The sequence below is a fragment of the Dreissena polymorpha genome, unplaced genomic scaffold, assembly GCF_020536995.1.
Source record: "Dreissena polymorpha isolate Duluth1 unplaced genomic scaffold, UMN_Dpol_1.0 chrUn009, whole genome shotgun sequence".
Taxonomy (NCBI): Eukaryota; Metazoa; Mollusca; class Bivalvia; order Myida; family Dreissenidae; genus Dreissena; species Dreissena polymorpha.
Window position 1 is genome coordinate 327,139 of NW_026273323.1, and position 26,786 is coordinate 353,924.

Consider the following 26,786-nt stretch of genomic DNA (forward strand, 5'->3'; position numbering starts at 1 on the left):
TAGCTCAGTTATTAATTTTGTTTTATGTACTTGCTAAGTGTACTACCGCAGGGTTTCATTTCAAAGCAAATTAATCACAGACATTACATTCCACAAATAAATGTGACCCAGGATGTTTATATCATTAAAAGTGTAAACAAATATTCCTTGAAATATATAATATCTAAGATGACAAATTATGTCCACTATTTAATTATAAGTAGCATCATAAGAAATGTAAAGATTATATGAATTTCATCAACATAACATTTTGTATTTCCGTATTCATACAACGCTAGCAATGTTCAGCATATTCTCAATTTTCGAACATTTTTATCTTCTTTAATTTTGGACATAAATCGTTTGATCAAGCTTATCAAAACACAAACATTACTCATCTACACAGACCATTTTTGCATACTGAAATGTTGGCACACAGAAACAAATGTGTTAATGAAAAATCCTCTGAGCAGTGATTCAAATCCAGATTTCTTGGTGCAAATATATAATAATCAGTAGAGAGCTGATAGGCCCCAGCCAATGTGAAACATTTTGAATGTATCATAATTAGCGTTATCAACAATGAGAATACTTTACTGCCCAGATACGTCCATTTTGATTAGCCCAGTACTGGTGCCTGGGAATTGAAAACATTTGCAGACAATTATAACAAATATATTTTTGATATCATAAAGATGTATTAAGAGAAATGTGTGTTTGATAACCTCTAACTGGTTTAGCAGACCCGGCTTGTGGAAAAAACAGCATGGCTATTACTAGAAGTACTTCAAAGACCTAATGGTGTGCTATTTTTCAAAGTTTTTTTATATTATGATTATAAGTGGTTGTTAAAATACCTTATTCTAATAAAACAGCTTCTTGACAGATTTCAACACTGACATGGATTTAAAAGATTATACAATTATGAGCTACTGAAATTAAATTATCCATCATTATGAAGAACCATGAATACCAAAACTTACCAAATCTTAATACTTGATGAGTGCCAAACCTATTTTATGCCTAGTGGACTCTCCCATCATTCTAAATTGGATAAATTTATTTCCAAAATTAGGGATGTCTAGTATATTTATTTCTATATCAAGAATATTTCTTACAGAAATTCCTTTAAAGGGATCTTTTCACGCTTTGGTAAATTGACAAAAGTGAAAAAAGTTGTTTCAGATTCGTAAGTTTTCGTTTTAGTTATGATATTTGTGAGGAAACAGTAATACTGAACATTAACCATGCTCTAATATAGCCATTATATGCATCTTTTGACGATTTTAAAACCTAAAAATTATAAAGCGTTGCAACGCGAAATGATTGAATAATTTGGAGAGTTCTGTTTTTGTCGTTAAATTTTGTGAAACTACGAAGATTGCTTATATAAGGTATAAAATACGTCAAAAAAGTGTACTCGGCGGAATAGCTCAGTAGGCTAAAGCGTTTTTACTTCAGGACTCTGGCAGGACTCCAGGGGTCACTGGTTCGAAACCTGCTCCGGGCAATGTTCTTTTCCTTTTTTAAATTTTTATCTTGATTTTTTACTGGAGCTTTTATGATCCAATGTTTACATTTATCAATATAAAGCATTTAATGAATAAGTTTAAAAAATGCCAAAATCTGTGAAAAGGCCCCTTTAAGCAAACAGCGCAGACCCTGATGAGACGCCGCATCATGCGGCATCTCATCAGGGTCTACGCTGTTTGCCAAGGCCTTTTTTCTAGACGCTGGGCATAAGTGGGTAAAACTTGTTATGCAAGTCTAACAACCAGTCAATTTAATATAATGACCCAAATTCTGACTGTGACAAAACTGTTCAGCGATTATTAAAGAGCTTCCATATTTATCAGACATATATTAAATATCATTATGACTTAACCTTCTATGTTTGAGGAGAGATTACACAAGTATTTTTTTACTATCAATTAATGTCTCAAGCTGACACTTGATACTAATGTTCAGGTTTTCAAAACATATTTCTTGTTAACCAGGCTTTCAAAATACCACTTTTTGCTTTTCTAATTGCAATCTTTTGAATAGCTGCTTGATTTCGCTTATTTTCACAAAGGCTACCAGTTGAACACATTAGACTTTGTTGTCGAACTGAAGTTCTACCTAACAAATGAAAGAAATTTGAAATGTAATTTCAAACAACTTGGGACAGTAAGAAAAGAAGCATAGCTCTAAATAAAAATCTACATCTGCTTAATTTACATAGTTTACCTACTACTAATACGCAAACATGTCCAAGCTCAATGAAAGTATGCATGTTCCCAAGACAGCTTGTAACTGATATATCTTAAGTTAAAGATTTTGCAAACAGATATAGAAGTATTGCTTACATAGGAACAAGCTTTTTCACATCTTTATTTGTGCATTATGGCAATCATATACCAGTAAATACCAGTAAAATACAGCCCAATTAATAGCCAATTATTTAGAAAACAACACATTCTGTTTCAAAAGTAGGAATCAGACCACACCTAACCATTACTGTAATTGAGATCAGTTACATTGATTGACTTTTAAAAACATGGAGAAAACTAATGTATTATGAACTACGGTGGTGTGCTAAAAAAAAGGAGAATGCTGTTATGTAGAAATTCAGAAAACAACCTAACAGTCAAATGTTAAGTAGTAAGAATAAACGCCTCTCTCTCTGCGAAATTAAAAAACAAACATAAGATGCTGCTCTTGTTCAATAATTCAAAAATTAAAATGAATTATTGAGGAGAAATTTAAGCCACTCAAATTATTTCCAATCACATATTACTTCACTAAGTTCCTCGGCCCATTGTACCATATTTATCAAATACCGAACACAAACATTAAAATAAAACTTCATTTAAGATTAGGATCTGCTGTAGCAAGTTTAAATGCTAATGAATGGTTTCAAACAATTTCTTACATAAACCTTCCTTAGTTAAATGCACAGCTTGCATGTCAAATGCCATTAAAGGTGGCCTATGCATTCTTACCTGTAAGCTGAAACTCCTGAACCTATCACATTAAGGCACCTAATGTGTTTTCTTGTAGTTTACAATGATCCCTCAAAAAGACATGGCTCCAAAAAAATGGTTATAATCACAGATCTTCCCCACCTTAATGTCTTATGCTAGAACATTACCAAAACAAGGGCCATCAGATAACAGAAAAGCTAACACTTAACTGCCATTAGATAATGTTGAAAACCTTAAAACAACTTTAAATGGGCGGATGATAAGACAAATGCTGATAAGTATTTACTATTTGTATAATGTGCAAAAAGGGTCTATTTGTTAATATTAGGAAAATGTCACAATCTTCAATTGAAATTTTGCAAACTGCCTACAGTACCAATGTACAAAAGTACATGTCTTGTCCACAATTTATTTGCATAATTGTAGTCCAAATGATAAGCCAAATGCTCATAAGTATTTACTACTACAATATATATGACCCTAGGTTCATTTGTCAATATTATGTATATGTCACAATCTTCAATTGAAATTGAACAAACTGCCAATAGTGAAAACTACAGATTACTTGCAGCTTGCACGTTTTGTTTGCATAATTCTATTCTATTATCCACATTAGCCTAAATAAAATTAGTTTTCTTTAAATACTGAGTGAACAAGAGCTGTCACCATAGGATGACTTATGCCCCCTATAAACGCTTGGTAGAAGTTATCAGCTTTTTTTGAAAATTAAACGCAGATTTTGAAACCTAAAGGTGGAACCTAAGTTCAAGGTCAAGGTCTCAAGGTCAAGGTCACAGGGGTCAAAATTTGTGTGCGTATGGAAAGGCCTTGTCCATATACACATGCATGCCAAATATGAAATTGCTATCTGAAGCGACATAGAATTTGTTAGCTTTTTTCGAAATCTAAACGCAAAGTGTGACGGACAGACAGACGGACGGACGGTCCGATCACTATATGCCCTCCTGCTGGGGCACAAAAATGTCTTAGAATATCAAAATAAATCAGAAAGCCACATACACTAGAGAGCGGACACCATGCTAAATCCTTGAAATGCACTAAGTGATCCCGTGACCTAGTTTTTGACCCGACATGACCCATATTCGAACTTGACCTAGATATTGTCTTGATACAACTTTTGACCAAGTTTGGTAAGGATCAGATCAAAACTTCTTCAATTAGAGAGCGGACACCATGCTTAATCCTTGAAATGCACTAAGTGACCCCGTGACCTAGTTTTTGACCCAGCATGACACATATTCGATCTTGACCTAGATATTGTCTAGATACAACTTCTGACCAAGTTTGGTAAAGATCAGATGAAAACTACTTCAATTAGAGAGCGGACACCCTGCTAAATCCTTGAAATGCACTAAGTGACCCCGTGACCTAGTTTTTGACCAGGCATGACCCATATTCGAACTTAACCTAGATAATGTCTAGATACAACTTCTGACCAAGTTTGGTATAGATCGGATGAAATCTATTTTAATAAGAGAGGGGGCACGAAAAGAGTGACAGACTGACAGACAGACGGACAGTGCGAAAACTATATACCCCCTTTTCTTCGAAAGGGGGCATAAAAAATTGCAGAATGTCAAATGGTACCTTTTTCCACACAAATAAACAATTCTTAAATGATAAAAACAACCAATTTAATATTTTTCCGTAAAAATAATAAATCATTTAAACAAGAGGGCCATGGTGGCCCTGGTCGCTCACCTGAGAAGTATTAATGATAAGTAAGGGTTGTAACTTCTAGAGTGTTAACGAGGTTTAACTATGGCCATATAAGGAAAACTACAACGCGCCCTGGCAGCCATGTTTTCCAACAGACCAGAACCATTTTCAAACTCATCCAAGATATCGTTAGAAAAAATGTTTTGATTAACTTTTATGAAGATTGGACAATAAATGTGACTTCTAGAGTGTTAACAAGGTTTTACTATACACTAAAGCCATATAAGGTAAACTGCCACGCCCCCTGGCCGCCATGTTTTTCATTCAACTAGAACCATTTTCGAACTCGTCCAAGATATTATTGGGACACATGTTTTGACCAAGTTTCATGAAGATTGGACTAAAAATGTGACTTCTAGAGTGTTAACAAGGTTTTACTATAGCCATATAAGGAAAACTGCCACGCCCTCTGGCGGCTATGTTTTTCAACCAACCGGAACCATTTTCGAACTCGTCCAAGATATTATTGGGACACATGTTCTGACAAAGTTTCATGAAGATTGGACTAAAAATGTGACTTCTACAGTGTTAACAAGGTTTTACTATAGCCATATAAGGAAAACTGCCACGCCCCCTGGCAGCCATGTTTTTCAACCAACCGGAACCATTTTCGAACTCATCCAAGATATTATTGAGACACATGTTCTAACCAAGTTTCATGAAGAATGGACAATAAATGTGACCTTTAGAGTGTTAACAAGGTAAATGTTGACGAGGCACGACGCACGACGAACAAAAGGCGATCACAATTGCTCACCATGAGCACGTTGTGCTCAGGTGAGCTAAAAACAATACTATCAGAATGGTCAATTTGAATAACTACTGACTGCCCAATTTTCGGACACTGCAGTAACCATTGTTGATAATCCCCAAGTATCATACAGCTTCCTGTATTCACTTTCCAGAGTGGTTCGTACCTGTGTCATTGCTGTAGATTTTGGACTGGTTGTGGCGGAACATGATCATGGCTGGGGGTCGACTCTCAGGGGGTTGGCATGGTAACAGAACATTTGAACCTGACGACACGTTGAAATAGAGCTCTTTGCGGTCTTCAAATCTGTGTAATACTGAAAACGCAAATAAAAATATTTGTCACATTACCATTAACTGCAAATATTTGAAGCAATTTATTCATTAAACTTAATTTCATAGGGCATAGCAAAGGAATATAAACAGGATATTTATCAGAGTCACCTAATAAATCTTTTACTTATTGGAAATTGTTATACAGACATAAATCAAAATAGAAGGCATTCTGTTTGAGCAAGAAAATAAGGAATAATTGAGGGTAGAAATATTTTGACCATATTGATAAGCAGCATTTATTTTTGTTTAATGGTTTTAACTCACTATTTGTAGGCCATATGTGAAAACTATTAACAGTTATACAATACAATCATTATAGTATGGATAAAATGGATATTTTATACAAATATTCAGTGTAATGACACAAGCATTCACTTAAAAAGATATGATACCTATGATTAATAGAAAACCAATTCAAATTAGTCCTTCTCTATCTGACTTAATTTCCATAACCAAATAATTCATAGTATCTGTGTGACAGTGCGTCTTGTTACCATTGTTGTTGTCTAGACTTTTTCAAGCTAGTACATTGAAATCATGTTGCCCAGGCCATGTCATATTTTAAACACTGATTAAGCCAAATGTTTGCGTCAAAAGTCCATTAAACTGACAAGAAAGCGAAAACAAAAAATTGTGTGACAGTTTTTGCTGATAATGTTTTCGCATGTACTTTCCATGTACTGGTGTATGTTACAAATGTATTGTACCATTAATTGAAATGTCAACGAAGCAACATAGAGAATAATCTCAAATAAATTTGCTTAGTGCACATTAATGCTACACTAAATGTTTAAATTGGACACATTTTTTTAGCATGAATGGTTTTCAAAAATAAAATGGAAATTGTATTATAGGTTATTCACCTTATTTTAAACAGAATTGATGTTTATTACAACATAATAGGCAAATATTAACATACATATAAATTAGCCCATTTTTAAGAACTCAAATCACAGCAATATTTCAGAAAAACTTTAGATGTGTAAAACTTTAACCTAAGTATTAAATGGTGGTTTAAAATGACAGATTAAATTTCCCAACAGATCCAGAAAACACAAGCATGTGCATTCCAAGCAAGACAAAATGTTGAAATCAGAACATGAACATAAGGTAGATTACGAACACAACTAGAGCTTTGTCACAGACGTGACATATACCCCAAAATGCCGCATTGTCACAGACTGTTTTGCATGCTGTCTTCACAAAACAAGAGAATCTAATTTATGGCGATTTTTAAGAATTATTATGCCATGATTTATAGCCATTTTGACCTTTGAACTCTTGAATTCTTTCACATGACACGCCGTCCAATGACTGTGAACAAAATTAAAGTACACAGCCATTTTAAAATCTCATAATGAATGACATAGTTATGGCCCAAACAAGATCATTTATTGCCATTTTTGACCTTTGAACTAAAAGTGTGACCTTGACCTTGGAGATATCTACGTAATTCTTTCGTGCGACACACCGTCCAATGATGGTGAAGTAAAGAGCAAAATGATTTTAAAATCTCACAATAAACTACAAAGTTATGGCCCAGACAAGCTCATTTTTTACCTTTGAACTCAAAGTGTGACCTTGACCTTGGAGATATCAATGTAATTCTTTCGGGCAACACACCGTCCAATTGAGGAAAACAAATGCGCCAAATGATTTTAAAATCTCACAATGAACGACATAGTTATGGCCCGGAAAAGCTCATGTATGGCCATTTTTGACCTTTTAACTCCAAGTGTGACCTTGACCTTAGATATATTGACGTAATTCTTTCGCGCGACACACCGTCCAATCATGGTGAACAAATGTGCCAAACGATTTAAAGTCTCGCCATAACAACATAGTTATGGCACGGACAGGCTCATTTATGGCCATTTTTGACCTTTGAACATAAAGTGTGACCTTGACCTTCAAGATATCAACGTTATTCTTTCGTGTGACACACCGTCTAACGAAGAAGAACAAATGTGCCAAATGGTTTTAAAATCTCACAATGAATGACATAGTTATGGTATGGACAAGCTCATTTATGGCCATTTTTGATCTTTGAACTCAAAGTGTGACCTTGACCTTGGAGATATCGACATAATTCTTTTGCGCGACACACCGTCCAATGATGGTCAACAAATTTGCCAAATGATTTTAAAATCTCACAATAAGTGACAAAGTTATGGCCTGGACAAGCATTTGACCTTTAAACTCCAAGTGTGACCTTGACCTTGGAGATATTGACATAACTCTTTCGTGCGACACACCGTCTAATGATGGTGAACAGATGTACCAGGTCATTTTCAAATCTTACGATAAATGACATAGTTATATGGTCCGGACAAACTTTCGGTTAAAAAAGCACTAAGTGACCCCCTGACCTAGTTTTTGACCCGGCATGACCCATATTCAAATGTGACCTAGACATTATCTAGATACAACTTCTGACCAAGTTTGGTGAAGATCGGATGAAATTTCAGAACAGACAGACAGACAGACAGACAGACAGACCGACAAAGTGACTCCTATATAGCCCCCATTACCAATGGTAATGGGGGTATAACAAAATGTTTTATTCCAAATGTGACAAAATGTAGCTTTCAAAACAATACAAAATGTTTCGTTCCGAGTGCCAAAAATATTAAATTTAGAGCATGATTAAATGTTGAATCAACATATTCACAAACTGTTAAGTTGCGAGGGCCACAAATTGTTACATTCACAATGCTTCATTCAGAGATTATCAAAATCTTGCATTTAGAGTGTGACAAAATATTGGATTCAGCCTCTTAAAACATGTTGTAATTAAGAGTTCAGCTAAATGTTACATTCAGCATTCAGCCCCTAAAAACAATTGTTGCAATTAGAGTTCAGCTAAATGTTACATTGAGCATACAGCCACTTAAAACATGTTGCAATTAGAGTTCAGCTAAATGTTCCATTCGGTAAGTCGCATTACGTAGCATAGAGAACATGACCAAATGTTTTAGGCAGAGCATGACCAAATACTGCAATCAGAACAAGACAAGCTTCAGAAATGAGAATATTTCAAAACCCTTTACTCCTAGCTACTTTGTTACCTGCTAAAGAAATATGTGCACGGCTACTGATGATAGTTCCCCACGTTGTAATGGCAAGACACTGAAATACTGCCTCCTTCTCTGTCTCTGGCAACCTTGGCAAAACGAGACCCGAACTTGTGACCTTGAAGGGGCTGTTGTTGTCAATGACCTTGTTGTTGAAGGTCCAGCTGATACTGGAGCCCTGGGGAAACACGCTGCATGACAACGTGGCTGAAGCATTCGGAGAAATAACTGCTGAGGCTGGCTCGGTCAGGAAATGTGGAATTATACCTGAAACAAACAGAAAGCATTGGATCTGATTATATTCACACAAACAACTTGAGCATCGCTCTGAAAAATCAGGGTTTAACCCTTTGCATGCTGGGAAATTTGTCGTCTGCTAAAATGTCGTCTGCTGAATTTCTAAAATTAGCATTTTCTTCGATTATTTTTCAAAGAATACTATCAGAATAGCAAACAGTTTGGATCCTGATGAGACGCCACGTTCTGTGGCGTCTTATCTGGATCCAACAATCAGAATAGCAAACAGTTTGGATCCTGATGAGACGCCACGTTCTGTGGCGTCTCATCTGGATCCAAACTGTTTGCAAAGGCCTTCAAAATTCGGTTCCGGCACTGAAATGGTTTAACCCTTTCCCCATCAGAAGCAAAGTGAAAATGGCTATAGGCAAACAGCATAAAACCAGAACAGCCTGCGAGTAACTCGCAGTCTGTTCAGGTTTTATGCTGTTTGCTGCTCATCAGTATGCAAGGGTTGGAGATGAAGCCTCTAAATCTTGAATCAAGTAAGAATGGTCTCAAATTCAATTTAGCACTCTAAGGGACTACAAATGCATAAAAAGACCTATCTAAGTTGTGAAGGATTAATGTGTGTGCTTAGTGTTTTCCCAGATTAGGGACAGGCTCATCTAGTACAATACTTAACCACTTAATTGGTAATTTTCGTTCAAAGGAAGTCTCTTCCTTGCAAAAATCCAGTTAAGGCAGAAAGTGTTGGCCCAGCTGATAAGCCTAGCAAGACTGCACAGGCAGAAAGTGTCCGCCCTGATAAGCCTAGGAAGACTGCACAGGCAGAAAGTGTTGGCCCAGCTGATAAGCCTAGGAAGACTGCACAGGCAGAAAGTGTTGGCCCAGCTGATAAGCCTAGGAAGACTGCACAGGCAGAAAGTGTTGGCCCAGCTAATAAGCCTAGGAAGACTGCACAGGCTAATCTGGGAAAACACTGTATGCGCATGTATTAAACCCTGTTTACCCAGTGTTAGGATCACATGAATTGAGCAAGACACCAACAGATAATGGTCTGTCCATTTATATTAGACACATTTTAATCAATAAATTATCACATTTTGTTGTATTGAAGCCAAACTAATGGCACGTTTATAAAGAATATCTACATACAGCTGGCACCATAGAAAGTGGTCATGTACATAAAAATTTATTTCAATGTCTCTCTTTTTTTTAATGTCATTACAAAATGCAGCATTGAGTGCAGTGTGTGTTTTTTTAAACATTTTTGGGAATGTGGCCCGGGCCTGTTTGATTGGGAAAAATCAAGTCATTTTTGCTACAATTAGGAAATTAGTGTTGCTTTCACTGGATTTTAAAGGTAACAAATACTTAAAAAGGTTTAACTTAAATAGCTTGATGAACTAAAAGTTTATATTGATTTATACAAAAAAAATATTCGTTTGAAACCTTCTATTGGAAATTATTAGAACCAGTTTGGGAGTAATATATACTTTGTGTCCATTGGGATGAGTCCCCCTACAAGACCGAAAATTGAACGAAAAAAACAACACTGGAGTGTGAACTGTAAGACTGGTCTATCATATGACTGTTTATGGTTTAAACTTACTATTGGTGTACACAAATACATGGCAGCTTCATAATCATGTCAACTCAACTCATCTCCTTGTGAGACAAGAAACGACAAAACCATTGGACATGTTTATGACCAGTCTCAACATGCAAACAAGCCATATAAACCAAATGACAAGACAATGAAATTCTTTCATGAACTTTCTTTCCTCCATTACAAGCACTGACAACTGAAATTTCATTGCAACAACAGGAATAAAAACCTCAAACAGAACTTGTCACTTTCAAAATACACCAGAAACACGGTTTTCTTTATGTAAAATCACAGTCACTCACTTCAAAGCTACTTCCGACATCGTGTCTACCTTAAACACATTTGACAAACTAATTCAGTTGCAGCAGTATTAATGATTTTTCTATGCTAATATTAATGAATCAATGTATTTTCAAAACCTCAATTGACTTTAATATTTAGCCCAAACACTAGTAGAAGTTGAACCCTATCAGTCTTCATTACATATGTGTCCATCTTTGGTCCACATTTTTGGGTCAGAAAATGAAGCGAGTTACAGGTAAACAAATTGTAGATGACTTACAGTAACAATACCGCATGAAGTTTTACAATAATCAAAAAAAAAGAGATTGATTTAACCAAAGAAATATCTGCATTGAATTTTCACTTGCTTGGAAGTTTTGAGTAGTATTTTTGTACAAGTTCACTATTATGCCTTGCTGTATGACTTAAGATAATTGTTAATGAACATGACTGAATATATTGGATAATACGAATGCATCAAGAATCAAATAAAACTGCAATAAACAAATAATTGTGGTTAAGTATTGTGTTAGATTTCTATATTTAACAAGAAAATCAGTGATCCACAGGGATTCAGCATGCCAGAAATGTAACAGAATATATTTGGACCCATAGGAGACATATGTTTTAGATAACAGGATAAAATATCTCAAGAAGAAAAAGTTTCTTGTTCTCTTTTCATCTATTATCTGGAATATATCTGTTGCTAACAATGTGTTTCATAACAAGCTATGTTCCTAAATTACAGACCCGGAAATCTCAACATTCTGGGAAAGCTTTGGGTGTTTTTTTGTTTCATTGTTTGTTGAAGACATCAGGCAAGTGTCAATTTGTGATGGAACACATTGTGAGAAACCGATTGATGCAACTTGTGACATCTGTCCATCTTGTGCCTTGATTCCTCTACAAGCAATCATAGACCTCGTTTTTTTCTGTTCTCCCTGATAATTATTTATTGTGTTTTTCTGGCTGATAGTGTACACGTGTGTTTGTTGGTACAAAAATGAATTGTTTATCTAAAATACTACTTTCAAAGAAATGTCTTGTACAAGGAGCCAAGATGGTCTTAGACCCCTCACTGGTTTTAAAGGGTTTTGAGAAAATATTTTTTTAAGTTTTAACCATATAGATAATAATAAGGAAAACAGGTTGCTCAAAGGAAGGGGCTAATTTTGATCCCTAGAGCAAGATTTGAACAAAATTGTTTGACTTTGAGGACCACTTTTTTAATTGTACGAATAAAATACCAAACCTGTGAGTACTTAAGATGACTGCAAGACAAATTTCCACTTTTAAAATCAATTTTAGCTCTGGTGACCTATATAGTCTGCATACCAGAATGATTTGAAAACCTTTAAAAGAGGGTTACCAAAGGACCGTTCCTGTGAAGTTTCTTGAAAATCTGCACAGAAGCTAAGGAGTAAATATAGTGTAAAGAAATTGTTGACAAATTTCAACACAAGATGGGCAATGCTGATGAGCCACCATTGCTCATCTTGAGCAATTTGTTGTTATCATTTATGTATAATGATATACAAATGTACTATGTAATCTTACTAAGTTTTATTTACAGGATTTAAGTGATGTTTAAAGTTACCCAAAGGTGGTGCGGTAGTCGAGTGGTAACACTCTGGTCTACCATTCCAGAGGTCTCCGGTTCAAATCCCGGCTGGGGCACTGGGAATTTCAGAAATGCTTCAAGTGTTTCCCACCCAACTAAGAGATGTACTGGTATGAAACCCAGGTAATTCTCACGTGTATCGGTGCTATACACTGAGACCGTAAAAGAACCAAGGTATCTATTCGCAAAGAGCTAGGGTATCGCACCCGGATTCCTTTTATCCCAATACTGTCTCATCTGCTTGCTGTCTCTTCAGCAAAACCAAAGGACCCCATTGGAAATAAGTGCTTGCACTTTCATGGGTTATCCTTGACCGCAAGGTCAAAATAAATACATACATACATGCAATAGAATACATTCTCTACAGACACATTATTTAAAGCTTTCCAATACTTACACAAACAAAATTCTAAATGGCTATATTTTCCATTCTGTACTACGATTAACCCATTTAAGCCAAGCGTCTATAAAAAAAGGCCTTGGCAAACAGCGTAGACCCAGATGAGACGCCGCATGATGCAGCGTCTCATCAGGGTCTGCGCTGTTTGCTTAAAGGAATTTATGTAAGAAATATTCTAAATATAGAAATAACAAGGGCTGTTTGTAAAACATGCATGCCCCCCATATGGGCTGTCCGTTGTAGTGGCAGCCATTGTGTGAATACGATTTTTGTCACTGTGACCTTGACCTTTGACCTAGTGACCTGAAAATCAATAGGGGTCATCTGCGGGTCACAATCAATGTACCTATGAAGTTTCATGTTCCTAGGCAAAAGCGTTCTTGAGTTATCATCTGAAAATCATTTTACTATTTGGGGTCACCGTGACCTTGACCTTTGACCTTGTGACCTCAAAATCAATAGGGGTCATCTGCAAGTCATGATCAATCTACCTATGAAGTTTCATGATCCTAGGCGTATGCGTTCTTGAGTTATCATCCAAAAACCATTTTACTATTTCGGGTCACCGTGACCTTGACCTTTGACCTAGTGACCTCAAAATCAATAGGGGTCATCTGCGAGTCATGATCAATCTACCCATGAAGTTTCATGATCCTAGGTGTATGCGTTCTTGAGTTATCATCCGGAAACCATTTTACTATTTCGGGTCACCGTGACCTTGACCTTTGACCTAGTGACCTCAAAATCAATAGGGGTCATCTGCAAGTAATGATCAATCTACCCATGAAGTTTCATGATCCTAGGCGTATGCGTTCTTGAGTTATCATTCAAAAACCATTTTACTATTTCTGGTCACCGTGACCTTGACCTTTGACCTAGTGACCTCAAAATCAATAGGGGTCATCTGCGAGTCATGATCAATGTACCTATGAAGTTTCATGATCCTAGGCCCATGCGTTCTTGAGTTATCGTCTGACAACCACCTGGTGGACGGACCGACAGACCGACCGACAGACCGACATGAGCAAAGCAATATACCCCCTCTTCTTCGAAGGGGGGCATAAATATGAGAAATAAATATACTAGAAATGATCCATAATTTTGGAAATAAATTGATCCAATTGAGAAGGACAGGAGAGTCCACTAGGCATAAATGGGTTAAACTTTCTTATGGAATCTCATACACACCCATTGTTACGAAAGTCATTTTTCATCATGTTTGCATACTTACACCGAGAAATAGCAACTGTCTGCAAATTTGATTTTTTGGTGAAATTTTTAGACGCCTTTGAACGTAATTTGGCTTTAGAAAGCCATTTATATCCTGTGTTTTATCATAATAATAAATATCTCTCCAAAATGCATCACTAAGTCTACAATTCTTTCATCTGTTATACTTATTTTCTGCTCCATTTTTTAAGCAACACAGCAGCTTGGAAAATATATCTATCTGTCAGAAAACACCATTAGATTGTAGTGATTAATGTTCCCTTTCATAGACAACAACGACTGTTCACTCATTCTTCCCGCATTTTGCCAGCAATTCAAAGTGCCCATGGTTATCCTTTTTACCAATAGAAAATACATTCACATTATTACACAAATGCCATATTACAGCCACTAAGTGATCACCTGGAAAGCTTCTATGACATTTGTTGCTAATGCTTTTTGGAAATGCTGCTCCCATAGTAACAGAATTAGGGAAAACACATCTATCACAATCACGATGTACAATAACGTCCCATAAACGTGAAGTTATTCAGAAAGTGTACATTTTCACACCATTTTACAAAAATTGTAGATTCAATTATATGATGAGATGTCATCATTTATGTCAAAGTATGTTACATCACATTATGCAAATTGTATTGGTGGATCTTTTATTACTTATAACAATGTAGAAAGTACTCGCATAATCACTGACAGAAAGGAATATGGACCTGAAACTATTATAAAATAAGCAAGAACAAGCGGACGCGAAAGTCATTGCTTTTGATAATAATTCTCAAATTTATAACACTTAAAAATATATTTATCCTCATTAAAGCCTGAATTGAATTCTATTTTTACAGAAATGTTACACACATTTTCAAGATAATTTTGACTTATAAATTACATTGTACCTTATCAGACCTGAAAATGAGCATAATCTGAAATTGAATGTCATAATTTGACAGGACTATAGTGGCCTATGAAACAAAAATAGTAATATAGGTAGGAATTTGAAAAGTTCAGGAATATCTGTGTATAGTCTAGAGATGTGTCCTCCCTATAAGCCTGTGCAGACTACAAACGCATTAAGCCTGGTGGTTTTCCAAGAGATTGGCTATTATCTATACATGTATCTTAACATCTTTCTTGGTATATTGATCTACAACAAGAAAATTGCCTAGCTACGCAACTGTGTGAAATCAAGTCTTTAAAGGGGCCTTTTCACAGATTTTGGCATTTTTTAACTTATTCATTAAATGCTTTATATTGATAAATGTAAACATTGGATCGTAAAAGCTCCAGTAAAAAATCAAGAACAAAATTAAAAAAAGGAAAAGAACATTGCCCGGACCAGGTTTCGAACCAGTGACCCCTGGAGTCCTGCCAGAGTCCTGAAGTAAAAACGCTTTATCCTACTGAGCTATTCCACCGTGTACACATATTGAACGTATTTTATACCTTATATAAGCAATCTTGTAGTTTCACAAAATTTAACGACAAAAACAGAACTCTCCAAATTATTCAATCGTTTCGCGTTGCAACGCTTTATAATTTTTAGGTTTTAAAATCGTCAAAAGATGCATATAATGGCTATATTAGACCATGGTAAATGTTCAGTATTACTGTTTCCTCACAAATATCATAACTAAAACGAAAATTTGCGAATCTGAAACAACTTTTTTCAATTTTGTCAATTTACCAAAGCGTGAAAAGATCCCTCTAAAGTGCATCTAGACATTCAGCATATTTTAAATCTCATATTAAATTGGCAACACCTTTCAACAAGAGCACATTTTGGGGAAAGAATGCAGAGGCAGAAATAACCATATAAAATATTTTACAGATCTTCTCATCTTTACAAACATACCCTATTCACACCCCACCCTGCTAATGAGAATTTAATGACACCTTGGTGGCTCCAGTGAAATTTGTTTCCCATTTCCAATTAAACTAAGCATTTCCAAAAAATGTGTTTTTAAAATGTGTTTCAATATACTTGTTTACATTACATTTAGAGTGGTTAACATGTGTCCTGTTTATATTTAATAAGTGTCTATCAAAGATCATAAGCATCAATAGCAGCAGCAGCAGTGGATCCTTGGTCTTTTGTGGTTAACCTACAAACTTTTGAAAAAGGGGGCCGGGCAGTGGATTTGTAGGTTAACCTTTTACCACTGAGATACATATTTTGACGCATTTGTAGCCCCTTAAAAAGTTCAATTTTACTAAAGACCTTTCTTACTAGATTCAAGTTTTAAAGGCTTCCTTTCCAACCCTTAGATACTGATGAGCAGCAAACAGCATAAAACCTCAACAGACTGCGAGTTACTCTGCAGGCTGTTCTGGTTTCATGCTGTTTGCACATAGCCATTTTTACTTTGCTTCTGATGGGGAAAGGGTTATTTTATTAAACTTTCAAAGTTATATACTCAGAATAAGAGCATTAGAACAGTAGGCATCATTATATGATCAATATATGATAAAGGTTGATGACATATCAACCTTTTATGATATGGATATGGTGTCCACCCATGGATCAGGAGGTCACAGGTTCGAGCCCCGCTGAGAGCTTTACTTCGATCTCCCCCAAAGACAACAAGTATTGGTCATAGCCCCAGGAAAGGTACTCAAGAGCTTTTCAATAAGCATAGGCTTCCTATGCAATAGAGCTTAAATAAATAGGTTTAAACTAATCTGTGAGTATCAAGGAAGGATAGTGATTTAAGGACCTTGCAGTTCTAGAGATAAACATCTGTGGCCTGCAGGAACATGACTTCCTGTATCAAAATAATGATCAGGCATTCTCAGACATTAAGAACTCATTTGTTAAAGTTTATCTTTTGAGACTTCATTAATAATGTAGGCGGCATGCTGTAAAGCTGTAGCAAACTTGGCTACCAATGTACCCAAATAATTACCCCCATCTCTGCTTTTTCTCTGCTCACAGTATTTTCTGGGAACATTCATGCATTCTCCTTCAGTGCTTTGACTTAAATATGTTCTTGTTATGCTTAAAAATGGTACGAGTACTAACAGTTTAAATAACAAACTTACATGTATAATCCTGCAGCTCAATTTTCTTAAATACATAATTATGTGGTCATGACTGGAAGATGAACTTAAACAAAAATTGCTCTGCTAAATGCTGAACGTCATTGTAATGAAGATGGATTATAAAGAATTTTTATAAGACAATTGCACCAAGGCTAAAAATTCCCAGAGTGATACATGCTCTCCATGTAAAACTAGAGCTTTGTCACATATGTGACGAATACCCCCACATGCCGCATTGACACAGAATATTTTGCATGTTGTCTTCACAAAAAAACAGCGGACACCATGCTCAATGTTTAAAACACACTAAGTGACCACGTGACCTAGTTTTTTACCCGACATGGCCCATGTACGAACTTGACCTACACATCATCTTGATACAACTTCTGACCAAATGTGGTAAAGATTGGATGAAAACTACTTGAATTAGAGAGCGGACACCATGCTCAATGTTTAAAACGCACTAAGTGACCGCGTTACCTAGTTTTTGACCTGCCATGACCCATGTTCAAACTTGGTCTAGACATCATCTAGATACAATTTCTGACCAAGTTTGGTGAAGCTCGGATGAAAACTACTTGAATTAGGGTGCGGACAACATGCTCTATGTTTAAAACGCACTAAGTGACCCTGTGACCTAGGTTTTCAACCGGCATGACCCATATTCGAACTTGACCTAGACATAATCTAGATACAACATCTGACCAAGTTTAGTGAAGATCAGATGAAAACAACTTGAACTAGAGTTTTGTCACAGACTTGACATATACCCCCACGTGCTGCATTGACACAGACTATTTTGCATGCTGTCTTCACAAAACAAGAGAATGTAATTAATGGCAATTTTTAAGAATTGTTATGCCATTCTTATTTACCGCCATTTTGACCTTTAACTCTTGAATTCTTTCCCATGACACGCCGTCCAATGACTGTGAAAAAATTAATTCTTTCGCGCGACAATGGTGAACAAATGTGCCAAATGATTTTTACATCTCACAATGAACAACATAGTTACGGTCCGGACAAGCTCATTTATGGCCATTTTTGACCTTTGAACTCAAAGTGTGACCTTAACCTTGGAGATATTGATGTAATTGTTTCGCGCAACACACCGTCCAATGATGGTGAACAAATGTGCCAAATGATTTTACAATCTTACAATGAATGACATAGTTATGGCCCTGACAAGCTAATTTATGATCATTGAACTCAAAGTGTGACCTTGATCTTGGAGATATCAACGTACTTTTTTCATACGACATACCGTTCCATGATGGTGAACAAAAGTACCAAGTCATTTTAAAATCTAACGATAAATGGCATAGTTATGGTGCGGACAAACTTTCGGTTTAAAACACACAGTGACCCCGCGACCTAGTTTTTGACCTGGCATGACCCATATTCAAACTTGACCTAGACATTATCTAGATACAACTTGTGACCAAGTTTCAGATGAAATTTCGGGACAGACTGACAGACCGACGGACCGACAAAGTGACTCCCATATAGCCCCCATTACCAATGGTAATGGGGGTATAATTACTTACATATAAAATTAAGGACAGGGCAGTTGGTCCATGGATGAACATAAAGGTTACAGAGCTGGTTTAATTTCATGCCTGCTTTATAAAGTAGGCTTTATAAAGTAGGTCAAGCTATTTTTAAACAAAATAAAGCTGGTTTAACAAAGCACACTTCTGAGAACACATCTGATTCATACAGCACAATATTACTTAATAAATTGGGAAAATATATTTTAAGTTACAGATATACTGTAAACTTCACATTTTCTTGCCAATCCTTTATTTGTTTTTCCAGGTATATCCACAGAAGTACAGGGGAAGTATGGTAAGTTGTATTGCTTTCTTGCAGCCTGTGTATCCCCCAGAGCTCTGTTGGTGTGTTGGGTTTCGGGAGCAGATTGCTAGCTGCTCTTACAGCAGTTGCCCGAAATATGAGATATATTAAAACATTAAACAACAGATTCTTCCAGATAGACTGGTTACATGGGCTTAGAGCAGGTATTCTGCCAAAAGAAACAGGCTGGAATTGTAAACCAGTCAGTTTTGATAATTTTAGGTGCAGATTATGAACCAGATTGGTACAAACTGAATAACGCTGCGCACAATGATCAATATAATTATAATTATTATAATAAACTATCTAAAAGATGCCAATTTTTAAACTGAATCATATTCTACAACTATTTTCTCTTACTTGACAGTTATATATTCATTTTTGTTACACCATTTTTTGTATTTTCTTTGATAACAAGATCTCATAAAAACATCATAATTGTAAATCATAAAACTGTCTAGAGTAATTAGACAAACTCTTTGTACAGCATTTGTTATTTAGGAGCATTTCTTACTAAACATGCAAGTTTATATTGTAACCTTTGTTTAATACAATTTGTATGCTCCTCAATCATACACACCTGAAAGATATTCACAAATATTACACACATGGAATTGAAAACCTCCTTATAATCTACCAACCCAAAACCCTATCAAATTCATCAAAGCTTGTAAGAGATACATTTCACGCATAAATAGGTATCTTTTAGTATGAAAACGCGAGCTTAAACATTTCGCAAGTGCATTATAGAAATTTAATATATATCCCACTTCAAGCCAAGACTGATGTCAATATGACAAAATAAAGTTACATCATTATCAGTGAACTGTAAGGCAAAGCATGGACAAACTAAAAAATCTTCAAAAGAAATGAAATCTCAAGGGTTTATTGTATACAAATCTTATGGTCCAGGCGTTTGAAACATTTTCATGGAAATGTATGCTTAATATGCACAGAAGAAATTGCAGATGCACAAGTAAATTTTTCCTATTTAAATGTCAGCATGCAAGTACATTGAAGATAATGAATTGCATTAAAAAGTTAAAGAAGCAGCTTTATAAAATGCTATGGTAATAACACCTATTGTTTTAGCAATGACATATTAAACCATTTTTGCCAAGCAAAGGGTCTTAAACAAAACTAATTACTTTTGCTGCTTAGCGACATTGAAGATTTTAGCATTGAACTTGGTAAGGACATCTTTTTTTCCACACCCCAGATTATGTCTTAATTGGTCATGATCCTATGCCTTTTAATTATTGTTTATACATTTAAAGAATGTTTTTCAAAAATACAACATTATCTTTAATTGAATAATTATTTAATTCAAATGAGAATTTGCCATGACAATAATGATCACAATGAATTTTATAGCTTTAAAATGCAAACAATCCCTTGTTAAAATGTCACAAAACTCACAAACATAACCATTATCTAATTTTAAAACATCAACCAAATGTAGTCAAGACATTAAAGCAAACAGTAATCTTTACTGATCATTCCCCAACAACCATTTTTGATATGCACAGGTGAAGAAATTCACACCTTTTAACCCGATAAATCTACCACAAGGCACATTTTATGTGGTGTATGACAGTTATGGTGGAGTATAACCTGTAGCAAAAAAAACAGAAAAGGAAAAATTGTTGATGTTATCGCCAGTTTTGGATGTTTTGATGAATTTAGACACCTCAATGCAATGTCATATGATATCCTTTTTCAGACTGTGACGGTAGAGATGTATTAAACAAGGTTAATTTTCTTTCAATGATTTTAAACACACTGCAGTAATATCTCAACTTTGTGTAAGTATACAAGGCATAATATCTTAATGTATTCAGTGACATTGTGTACATCAATCCAAATATGCTACACAAAGCCAAACTAATGAATGGCTTCTTAAAATTGTATATTTTGTTGAAGTTTCTATATATTTTAACATATTTAATTCTAGTAGAAGAATTTGAATTCAGTGTTCCTAATATTTCTTTAGCAGACTTAAGTAAAACATTTAATTATACGTTAGATTTTCTTGACAAAATGCTGCTAGCTTACTTTGCCAGCGGACTCTGACCATAACATATTTATAATGAACTTGCCACCATAAGCGCTAACAAGCATTAGGCGCACACTGGTAAAAGCCTTTTAACATATATTTTTCTTACTATTCTGAAGCTAGACTGTATAATCCACAAATTTATATTCTAGTTATTATTTATTCTAGTTCTTCCCTTTGTGTCAGCAGATCACATATATTTTCGCATTTTCTTGTGGACTTACTGTTTGCGCTAACGATGAACGTGCTTGCGACGATCAAGAGAAGCTCCTTGAGCCGGTTCCCCTGACAGACAGGCGGGCTCATGTTTCCACTAAGACTTGCGAGCGGGAACCAGCCAGCTGTCCACAGTACCCAGTCATTAGTAGTGTGTCTGAGAGTCTACATGATACGCTGGGCTGAAATGGACAGAAAGGCGATTTGAAATTAAACAGTATAAAGTTTAAACTGAGATAAGTGGTATCAAAAGGGGCCAGTGAGCTCAGAAAAAAGGCCAGTTAACAAAAGTTGATAGGGAACTGAGGATTCTCAGGCCATTATTGTTACTGAGTTCAAATCACAGCCTGTCCCATTCAAATTTGGGAAGGGCATTTAACAATTAATGGCACAGGTATTTACACATACACCATTACTGTTATATATCACTACAAAGTGGCTTGCCCTAAAAGTGTAAGATGGTAAAATGTATGCTTTGACATAACTTAAATAAAGCAAAAATATTCAAACAACCAGTTTAGGGAGGAGGGCATTTTACTTTAATGATCATTGTTACTAAGGTACATGTACTAGAAACTTCACAAGTCATGTTTATTTTTCAGACCTTTGGTAATTTTTTATACCTGGGACTTGTTTTAAAGGGATCTTTTCACGCTTTGGTAAATTGACAAAATTGAAAAAAGTTGTTTCAGATTCGTAAGTTTTCGTTTTAGTTATGATATTTGTGAGGAAACAGTAATACTGAACATTAACCATGCTCTAATATAGCCATTATATGCATCTTTTGATGATTTTAAAACCTAAAAATTATAAAGTGTTGCAACGCGAAACGATTGAATAATTTGGAGAGTTCTGTTTTTGTCGTTAAATTTTGTGAAACTACGAAGATTGCTTATATAAGGTATAAAATACGTCAAGAATGTGTAGTCGGCGGAATAGCTCAGTAGGCTAAAGCGCTTTTACTTCAGGACTCTGGCAGGACTCCAGGGGTCACTGGTTCGAAACTTGCTCCGGGCAATGTTCTTTTCCTTTTTTAAATTTTTTTCTTGATTTTTTACTGGAGCTTTTATGATCCAATGTTTACATTTATCAATATAAAGCATTTAATGAATAAGTTAAAAAAATGCCAAAATCTGTGAAAAGGCCCCTTTAAAGCATTATGTTTGCCTTTGTTTTCTGGTTCTCACTTACAGTCACTCATGCAAATAAAGTAAATAATCTGTTGGTTCTTGAGGAAGAATCATGACTGTGACTTCAGTTTAGTAATCGGTATCATGATATTATTACTGTGACATCTAAGAGGAAACAGTGTAAAGAAAATTTTGAAACATGTATTCTCATTCATTAACCTATTTATGCCTAGCGTCTAGAAAAAAGGCCTTTGCAAACAGCGTAGACCCAGATGAGACGCCGTATGATGCGGCGTCTCATCAGGGTCTGCGCTGTTTGCTTAAAATAATTTCTGTAAGAAATATTCTGAATATAGAAATAAATATACTAGACATCCATAATTTTGGAAATAAATTGATCCAATTTAGAACAATGGGAGAGTCCACTAGGCATAAATGGATTAACAACAAGGGCCATGTTATTAGTTCATTGTATGTGCATATCTTCAAATGGACTTCATATCTTTTTACTAAAACAGAGAAGGTTATGCACACTCTCAAAATGTATGTAACATATAATATTTAATAAAACATAACAAATAATTCATTGCAAAACAAATATAGCCTTTTTGTGTTGACAGGTTGAAAACCTGGACTGCTAAGTTAAAGCAATCTCTTACAGACATTTTCAACATCAAAACTAGAATCTCCCACTTTCTAAACCATTAACAGTTTTGCAGCAAAAAAAGAAACAAATTGAAGAGGCAGGAAGCATAAACACGGCAATAACCCTGTTTATTTAAACGCACTTTCTTTCCACATAAACTCGCACAATTTCTTACGTTAACACTGGAACCTCCAAGTAACAACATTAGCGATGTTATGAAAATTGTGTAGAGCTAATTTATTGCTTCTCTTTTACACAGAAGGCCATAAAAATGCAATAATCCAGTGCTATTCTTTCTTTATGAGATTCTTGCTGCTTACATTTCCCCAGAATGTCTTTGTTTTATACCATAATATTATTGTTTTATTAAAATACCACACATACAAAATAAATGTCTGTATAAACTGTTTGAGAATTTTGTGATCAGGTAAAGTTGCTATAAAAGGTGCAATTAAAAAAAAAATATATATATATACCCTTCTCAAAATAAAATGCACTTTTAAACAAAATACGCTTTAAAAGTGTATTTTTATCTGCATTATTTATTGAACCTTGCAATTTTCCAATGGATAATTGCTGAATGGCATCAAGTTGCATTTTTATACAAAGTGGAAAATGTATTGACCACTTTTATGTATTGATTAAGTTGCAGTTTATTGTTTTGTGATGCATCACAATTAAATTGAAGTATATGTTTTTTGTAAACATTCTTTTAGTCCTGTAATAAAACCTTGCAAAAAGTAGCATAAGAATCTAAGAAATCATTTCAACTATCTCTCTGCTTTTTATGTTGAGTTTTTCCTCACATACTTATAATGATTTTGTTTGATTTGTATAAACAATCTTTCCCTTTATTGGCAGTTTCCAGAATTACAGATCATTTTTGCGTTAAGCTGGGATAAATGCCTCTTTATCAAGTAACTACACAAAGATATTATCCCAGAACATGCAATACATAACGGACATGATGATAACGAACTCAACAACAATCAGACAAAAATGACTATTATCTTGTGTAAATTGTCACCATTAGCACGAGAATTAACATTGTGGATGTCAGAGATTCCTTTCAAGAAATGAGGCTACACTACAGTCACAAATGAGGCTACACTACAGTCACAGACACCACAGCCAGAGAATCCCTAATGAAACAAATTTCTTTGCAAATTACATCAGAAGTGTGAGGTTTCCTTTTACCAGGTTTTTATGGCTGCCGGGAAACTTTCTTGTGAATTGGTGGATATTTGATAAACTGATAATATCAGCTGATAAGCTGGCTTGGAAGAAAACAGAAACATGCCCCTTGCTTAAACCATTGGCAAGTTTTAAAATAAAACTTCCCATTCTGTTTGCATTCTTCACATCTGGTTGTTACAGAACATTAGCCATTCAAGAAAAATGATGCACATGTTGCAGGAAACAAAGATTTTTTGGTAAAATAAATAAATCACTGTCGCAGATTACAGATTTGTGCTTAAAACTAAAAATCCCGCTATTAATGTAATACCTATACTTTTTGTAAACTCCCAATCTAAGAACTTTAAGCAGAATATTGTTATGATAACGTCATTTATAAGTATATTTGAGAACAGGAGTCCCTCTCCAATATTTTAAGAAATGACATAAAAACAACAGGGCCATGATGGCACTTAAAAGCCCTCATCTGAGATCAAGATTCAACAATTGTTTGAGACTTGACCTTTTTTTTTTTTTTTTACCTTTAGTGGAAAGGTGGCAGGGGGTTATAAGATGACAGGTGTATGACAAAAGGCTTTTTTTTCTGATCAACCTGAATACATTTTAAAATTCTACATGTTTATAAAAAAATTAGTCAAATGCCTAACAACAAAATAATAAATTAAATTAATCGCCCCATTAGTGCAAAAAGGTACCATCTGCTATGTAATTTCAATGTCACATGGTACCTTTTTGCATCAAGGGGGTGAAATGTTAATCAGATTTTTTTTTATAAAACTTGGTTTGATGAAAATTGCTGGGAATATTGACAAAAATGCAGCCATCTTTGTCAATTGTTGTAAAAATGCATTCATCTTTTTTTTAAATAATAAAACTGACCTTAAGAGCCCCTGAGGAATTGTAAGGTTAATTATTATACATAGAAAAATAAATACCTATAAGCTGTGCTGAATGGGGCCAGAAAGGCATTAAAAACAAGAAAAACATTCTGGCTTTTATCAAAATTGAGTACCAAATGTGGCCTATTATAAAAGTGGTTATAAAAGTTTTCTTTGATTTGACCTGGTGACCTATTTTTTGGATGCACATTATGCAGATTCGAACTTGGCCAAAATATTGCCAAGATAAATATTTGTCAAAGTTTAATCAAGATCAGATGAAAGTAATGACAAATGTGGCCACTAGAGACTATAATGAGCTACCAGTAAATATTGATCATGAACAACATATGGAAACAACAATAGCTCAGCAGGGGCTTAGCTAGCATTTTTTTAGCTGTAGGCCCGGGTATGATACATAAAAAAGGGGGATACGGGGGTACTCCCCCGGACAATTTTTAAATCCTATAAGGCCTGTGGTGAGATTTAAAGCATATCTAGACAAATAATAAGATAAGAAAATATAAGACTTTGGCCTGTTTTTTCTTTGATATTTTACTGTTTTATCTCAATGTCAGAGAACTAAATTTTACTGTATTATCTTTATATATGAGAACTAAATTTTAAAACAATATGGAACAGAGAAACATTTAAAAGTTTAACACTCCACTAATTCACAAGTCAAACCATGGTAATTCTTTTCATTAATACTGTCTGCATGTCTATAACATCACGTTTTTGTTCGGCATCAAGGGACCGAACCGACCCGGATCCAGTCAATGGATCGGAATACGAGGGCAAGTGCCCCATTTTAATTTTCCGTGTTCATAAACATCATTCGCAATGTTTCTTAAAAATCCAACAAAAAATCGATTACAACTTACTGTAGTGTTGAAAGGAAGACAAGTAGATGTACATGTAGATCTACAGGTATGTAAACTTGTTACAGCAAGTCATGTGAAAAGTAGCGCGCTAGAATCTATGCACATAGAAAGAAGAGTTGATAATTGGAAGATATGTCCTTTGAACAAGACTAGAATCCATTGTCTGAGGATTATGTCAATATGAAATGCAGATTTCTAACATCTCTACCCCCTCAGGGTCAACACTTAAATGTGTTTTCGAAGTTGAAGCATTTTATTTTGTTTTAATATGTTTTAAAATAAAAAAATGTAGGCCCGGGCCTGCTGTGCCTAATAGCAGCTACGCCCCTGCTCAGTATGAGAACTTGGTACTCAGATGAGCTAATAAAGTACATGTTTAATTTGTTGTTGAAGATCAAAATTGTTTGCACTTAATAGCCAAAAGAAATTTGACTTAAAATGAAATAAAATCAGGATTTTTGTTTATGATGAATTACCGGTCAATTTATTTGTTTGCATGTTGTTTCCTTGGTAACCTGAATAAAGAACAATAATTTTATTATCATATGACAAAGTGAATTGTGTTGGCAAAACTATGGCCTTTTCAAGCCAAAATACACTAAATACGAATAATTCAGTATTTAGCATATTAAGTTGGGCACAGGAATTCAACTCCCCTG

At 35.1% G+C, this 26,786-nt stretch overlaps 1 protein-coding gene across 5 annotated transcripts in view; it reads right to left on the reverse strand.

Annotated features, from left to right (window-relative positions):
• The window catches only part of LOC127863474 (cell adhesion molecule-related/down-regulated by oncogenes-like), a 116,996-nt gene that overhangs the window by 25,341 nt on the left and 64,869 nt on the right, over positions 1–26,786 (reverse strand). For 4 of the 5 annotated variants that reach the window (XM_052403021.1, XM_052403023.1, XM_052403022.1 and 1 more), the window contains 3 exons: positions 21,401–21,574; positions 8,840–9,112; positions 5,603–5,752 (listed from right to left, as the gene is read on the reverse strand). In XM_052403021.1, coding sequence (XP_052258981.1) covers positions 5,603–5,752; positions 8,840–9,112; positions 21,401–21,482 — 505 coding nt within the window. In that variant the 5' untranslated portion in view covers positions 21,483–21,574. Of the gene's footprint in view, positions 1–2,963; positions 3,117–5,602; positions 5,753–8,839; positions 9,113–21,400; positions 21,575–26,786 lie in introns of those variants that run through there. The other variant, XM_052403025.1, reaches the window with a different exon arrangement.